The sequence below is a fragment of the Squalius cephalus genome, assembly GCF_949319135.1.
Source record: "Squalius cephalus genome assembly, chromosome: 5".
Taxonomy (NCBI): Eukaryota; Metazoa; Chordata; class Actinopteri; order Cypriniformes; family Leuciscidae; genus Squalius; species Squalius cephalus.
In genome coordinates, this window is record NC_137126.1 from 41,347,470 (window position 1) to 41,354,115 (window position 6,646).

At 36.4% G+C, this 6,646-nt stretch overlaps 1 protein-coding gene across 4 annotated transcripts in view; it reads left to right on the plus strand.

The window, feature by feature from the left end:
• Positions 1-5,604, plus strand: part of galnt9 (polypeptide N-acetylgalactosaminyltransferase 9) — a 115,661-nt gene extending 110,057 nt beyond the window's left edge. For all 4 annotated transcript variants that reach the window (XM_079871686.1, XM_079871687.1, XM_079871688.1 and 1 more), the window contains 2 exons: positions 2,837-3,004; positions 3,816-5,604. In XM_079871686.1, the coding sequence (XP_079727812.1) occupies positions 2,837-3,004; positions 3,816-3,962 (315 nt within the window). In that variant the 3' untranslated portion in view covers positions 3,963-5,604. The remainder of the gene's footprint in view (positions 1-2,836; positions 3,005-3,815) is intronic.
• The last annotated feature ends 1,042 nt before the right edge of the window (positions 5,605-6,646 follow it).

Below are 6,646 nucleotides of genomic sequence, written 5' to 3' on the forward strand. Positions count from 1 at the left end.
TAAGGGAAATAAAGCAATTGAAGTATATTCCCATTGTATCACCAAATTACAATAAAGGCTGGTTTTACATGATATATAGCTAAGCTTCATTTTTTTCCCTCGTTTTTTTTCATCTCCTTGCTCAACGACAAATTAAAAACAGCCATTTAAAGGGATAGTTCACTTTGAAATTAAATTTTGGTATGTTTTAGCTTACCTCAAGGGCATCCAAGATGTAGGTGTCTTTGTTTCCGCAGTAGTTTCAATTTTGATATTTTTAGGTCAAACCGTTCTTGTCTGTCAGTCATATAATGCAGGTCTATGGTCACCACCTCAAAGAGCATGCACAGAGAAGTCCAAATTAAACAATTCCCCATCGTAAGTACACATTGATGGCCTAAGACACGAAACGAGCGGTTTGTGTGAGAAAACGAACAGTATTTTTAGTTTTTACCTCTTGTAAACTTTCCGGCGCTTGCGCAGACTAAGCCAGAACGCGCGAACATGTCACACACCAGGAAGCGCGTGTGCCCTCAAATCACTTGGACAAGTTTGTGTAGAGGTAAAAACTATATAAATACTGTTCGTTTTCTCACACAAACCGCTCGTTTCGTGTCTTAGGCCATCAATGTGTACTTACGATGGGGAATTGTTTAATTTGGACTTCTCTGTGCATGCTCTTTGAGGTGGTGACCATAGACCTGCATTATATGACTGACAGACAAGAACGGTTTGACTTAAAAATATCAAAATTGAAACTACTGCGGAAACAAAGACACCTACATCTTGGATGCCCTTGAGGTAAGCTAAAACATACCAAAATTTAATTTCAAAGTGAACTATCCCTTTAAGCCCCATGTGATGTGAATTGATGTTTTTTTTCTCCATAATTTAAATGAATATAGTTAATATTGGTTGTAGCATGACATATTGAATCAGAAACATTTTCAAAGTGTTTTATGGTGTCTGGTATGAATAATTCCTGTGGCTTGATTGTATTATTTGATCTCTAAGATTCTTGGAGAAAAAATAAACGTTGATCATTTTTTCCTTTCATCGTTTTGATAGTCAAACATTTTCAAACAGCGTGCCGTTTCATCCTTTTAATGAAAAATCCTTTGTTACTTTGTCCTCTGTGAGCGCTTCTGGTACATCATCTGGTACATAATCGGGTTACAGTACGCATGAAGATGAGCTTACTCTATTGTCCTAGTACTGTTTTCACCTTGGTCACTGGGCAATTACCCTCGGTTCTATAGATTGGCTTTACTCAATAGAGCGAGCTTGATTTTCAATGAATGTCAGCTTGTACTTCATTGTGATGTACCGACCTTGGGATCTGATGTCTGAGAGATTGACTTTCAGCTGAATTATTGACCTGTGTTATTCAGTGCAGTGTACTTACCGTAATAGATAGCTGCTATCTAGACTTCCATCTCTCTAGCTAGTTTGTGTAAACTTCAGTATAGCGTTGGTTTTAATCATACAGCTATACTGCTCATATCTGTAGTTTTCTTAAAGGAACAGTTCAGCTTGTGACGTACTTGATGTCTGGATGAATCGCCTGAGGTTTTAAATGAATCACATGATGTTTATGGTTATGTGTTGATATATATATCCAACATGGGCAGAAAAAAACTAAAGAGTTGAACACACAGGACAAGATGGTTATTGTCCCTTTTAAACTTAGTCTTATGAGTGTTTTACACTGCACTAATGCTGAAATGCGCCAACCACTAATAGATTCCAGGTTGCTGTAGGGGACACATCATCAGTTGTGTACCTTCGCATCATCAGGTGTTTCTGCCTTTTAAACACAATACACCCTCTGCAAAGGCAGGCCCACCCTAGGCTGTTCAGGCCTGGGTGTGTGTCCCCATCATCGTGTTTTGCTGTAGATGCTGTTTTTTGATGGTCTGGTGCAGGGCTTAGCCGTGGAATCCCAGCTCTTTCAGCAGCCTGATGGTCCATGTTGCCAATCTCTACCGGACAGACCAATGCTTTCCATCCTGTAAACTAGCTGTGGTGTATACATCTTTATCTACTATAAAATATGATTTAAAAAAAATGGTTAATGTTAGTTATTCTATAGCTTGTTACTGTGTAGCAGGACATTTGGTACACTTTTTTTTTTTAATTGCCTTTTTTCCCTATCACATATTTGAGTAATCATAAATTAAGTATCATTCGAAAGCATGGTATTTTAAAACCTTTTAGATAATTTTTTTGTGATATCAACTTCAACTTTGCAACACAAATTGATTAGAAATGGTTTTGATTTTCTAGCAAGTTCAGAGTTCTAATTATTTTTTAATAATATATTTTGTATGAAATAAACATTTGCTTTAGAGTATACTTACACTTCTATAACTTTCATCTTTTGAAGACTTTTACACTAATCTGCTGAGTATCTTTTTAAAAATAAAAAATGAAAAGAGACCAACCTTACAGTCTGTATTCTAAAGCGTTACAATAATGTACGCTCAAAAATAAAATTACATCAGTTTTCTCACCTTCATGTTGTTCCAAACATTGACTTTCTTTCTTCTGCTGAACACACACACAAAAAAAGATATTTTGAAGAAACTGTGAAAAAATCCTTGGACCCCACTGACTATGGACAAAAAGACACTGAGTCATTTTTTTAATCTTCTTTTGTGCTGCAAAGAAAGTCATACAGGTTTGAAACAACTGGAATGTGAGAAAATTTGAAACTCATTTGTGGGTGAACTATCCCTTTAATCTGAATCTAGGATCTTCCTTTTCATTTTATACATCACGTACTTTCTTTTTCTGACCATATCTTTTTTTTTTTTCTTTTTTTTTTTACGCATTGTAACTTGATGTTTAATTTCAGCTGGCAAGGTACACCACCGAGGGCTTATTGCAGTTAGGACCCCTGGGGTCGACTACGTTTCTGCCTGACACAAAATGCCTGGTGGATGATGGAAGAGGAAGGACTCCCAGCTTGAAAAAATGTGATTCTGTCACCCGGTCCTCCCAGAGGCTCTGGGATTTTACTCAGGTAAGAGAACGCACTCATACAAAACAATTTATTCATAAGCTTGCTGAACGCTTCATATTAATATTTTATTTTCCACTTGAGACTTAAGTATTTGATTTCCCTAAATGAAGATTGTTGTTTTGTCGAAGAAAAGCATCAAGTATTTGAAATTAGATTCTTAAAATATGCTGTATATTTTATTAATGCACACTAGCGATCAAAAGTTTGGGGTCTGTGAGATTTGTATAATGTTTTTGAAAGAAGTCTCTTATGTTCACCAAGTCTATATTTATTTGGTAAAATATATTAAAACAGCAATATTTTGTTAATATAAATAATTAATAATAAATACTTAATAAAGACAAAACATTAATAAAAATGGCAAAAACACACAACAAAACTGCTAAAGCTATAACTAAAATTAAAATGAAAACAGAAAATATAAAAAATAATCTAATTAAAACAATATTAACAAAAACTAACTATTCGTGACACTAAAATAACTGCTTCAGAAATCATTCTAATATGCTGATTTTTTGCTCAAGAAACATTTCTTATTAGAAATGTTGAAAACAGTTGAGCTGCTCAGTATTTTTTGAAAATGATTCTTTGATGAATAGAAAGTTCAAAAGAATAGCATTTATTTGATATAGAAATATTTTGTAACATTATGTTTTTACTGTCACTTAATACATCGATTTTATCAAATACATTTTCTTTAAAAAAAAATCTTAACGTCCCCAAATTTTTGTAGGTTGTGTGTGATGGCAGATATATTTATATATTTACGTTTTAAATATATTTACAGTGTTCTTGAATATTTATTTCTTAGAATGGGCCCATCATAAGTCGAGACACGGGACGTTGTCTGGAGGTTGAAATGTCAAAAGATGCAAACTTTGGCCTGCGGCTGGTCGTCCAGCGATGCTCAGGGCAGAAATGGATGATTCGGAACTGGATAAAACACCCCAGACACTGAGGAACATCCAGCCTGAAAAATAACCTCCCTGAGCTGAAGAGCAGCCATAGACAAACCCTGGAGTCTGGGGTTGAGACAGAGGAGATGAACTCGCGTGCAAGATACTCTCTTTCAGGGTAAAATACTTTTAATATAGACGTCCAAAGGTGGAATATTATCTTTGGACGCATTTACTGTTGAACGAGCAGCTAAATCAGAAGGCCGTCATCACGGGAGAAAGACTTGTTCATTGCAAGTCCACTGTTCAGACTCCCAGCGTATTGCAGCATAATTCTGATGAGCTGTTATAGTGAAATTCCAAGAGGAAAATTCTAAAGAGTTGCTGATAAACAAAGAGAGAGGAAACAAAAGTCTTGAGTTTTACTTTTTATCAATTGCCATATCAACACTTATTTCTTCAGGCTATGAATTGCTTTGGATAATTGATTATCCACATTGAAACTTTAATCCCAAGTGCTAAAACAAAAGTAGTATAGACTTTAATCTGACACAAAGTTTCAGCTATTTTATCTATTGAGTATTTTCTTTCCTTTATTTACAGACTTATTTGCTAATGCTCAACAAAAACCATGTGTTCACTCAAGAACTCATGTGCCTTTCTCCATCTTTATGCCATCAGACCAGGGAATGTTCCTCCCTAAGCATGTACAAAATGTTTGATTTTTAAATTAATTAAAACATGAATATAATGTTAAGAGGTCTTATTGTAGAAACGCGTTGTAAAATACTCAAAACATGATAATCCAGGAAGATCAAAACAATAAAAACAAGTTTTCTTTTCTTTTGTACAATGTTGTATGATGTATTTCATGTGAAAATCAGTGCAGTAAAATGACCATTGTTGTTTCATATTGTAGAATAGGTGACATCACATTTGGAAGCAATAAGGCCACATTCATACAGCAGCAGAATATGGTTATCAGAAGTTCTTAATTCGGTTACATTCACACACACACAGTACGGATATTTACGGGAGTGACATTCTCGGAAACCTGCACTGTGTGAACGGAACTAGTTGTCTGTCACAAACAGTGCGAGAGATGCTCTGCGCTGCACAAATGCGTGTCTACAATGTGTCATGGGTTTTCATGTGTGGTTTCGGTAACTTACAGCAACAGAGATATGAGCTGTGTCATCTGAAGGTTGTAAATCCAGTCACTGTTCTCTACCAAAGCTGCTCCCGTCAGTTTTGTGTTCTATGTGCAATGGAGGGCAGCTTTTAAGAGCTGTGCGAGTAAACCTCACTGGTCTCAGGAGGCGCACTAGCAACTGACGCTAGAAACTGCCATGTTTCCTCCCATGCCGGAAACGTCGGTTCAAATCCCACTCGGAGTGGGTCGAGTAGCAAGTAGGACCAGTTACATTTGGTGCCGTGACCCGGATGGCGGGTGAGTGTTACGCCCTCTGCCCAGATATAAAAGATGCATATATTGGCTCTCGTCGTGTCAAAAGTAAAAGACTTTTTGGTTTTATGGACCTCGCCATCTTTGATATTACTTTGGTCACAGTCGCTATGGTTACTGGTAAGAGAATATATAGGCTTGACTTGCTGTGTGCTGTGAACAGGACATTTGAGATTACTTACACCTGTAAGTAAATGTGGTTGTCAATACCAAAAACAATAAAAGGATTTGATTTTAGTAAATTTTTATGAATTTTTTTACTTTTCACTGATAAATTGATCAAAGTGAGAAGATTAATGTGTGCTTCAAAAAGTGAATTTTGATTTCTTGTTGACTTTTTTTGCCTCCTCAGGTTATTCTCTAAAGCTTGCCATGTTTGTCTATGTCCAGAGGCCTGAGAAACTAGTTGGTTGACACAGAAAAGAACACCAAAGTAAAGCTTTGCATTTACACACACTTTCCCCAAAGGATGTGCAGTCTAATCATTACAAACCACACAAGCGCCGAGCGCTTTTCAAAATGATCAATCTCAGCCTGCAGCTTCTTTTTTTCCTCTAAATCAAAAACTCTCGAATAAATGTTACTGCTTTTCATTGATGTACGCACTCTTTTTTCCTCTCTCATCTGCCGTGAAAGCCACTCGATTACTTTCCTCTCAAGTATTTATTGTAGCCCTGAAAGAGAGCAGAATGTCTGACTACTGCAGAAAGAAGCCATCCAACTCTAAGCACTTTTTATATGACCACCTGTGTGTTCTCAAGGCATTTTTTTTTATTTGTTTTCCAGTGTTTACTAGGGTTGGGAATCAGGAAAAAATTGGTTCCAATTCTGGAATCCCTAATGTCAGAAATCGTATACTTGTAATAAAATAAAAATTTCGATCCCGCTTATCGATTCCTGTGTGCGCATATTAATGTGATTTTTAACCATTTTCAAGCACAAGACGACGCGAAAGAGAACTCAATTCGGCTCTTTACGCACACATCCAAAGTGTGCACATCTCTCATAGTGCATAATACTGAATTGGGTTTTCATACACATCTTCTTGCACTTGAACACACAAATACACACAAAATGATGTCAAAATATCTTTGTAACCATAAAAAATAATTTAAAAAACCGAATGTGTAAGGGCTTGTTCACACAGAACACGTTTTTGCTTTGAAAAATTAATTTTAACTTGAGCGCCACGTTTTTAGAATGCCGTGTCATGCGCGAGACGCTGCAAAAGACGCAAGACGCGAGCGCAATGGTTATACATGTACACGTCTGTGTAGCGCG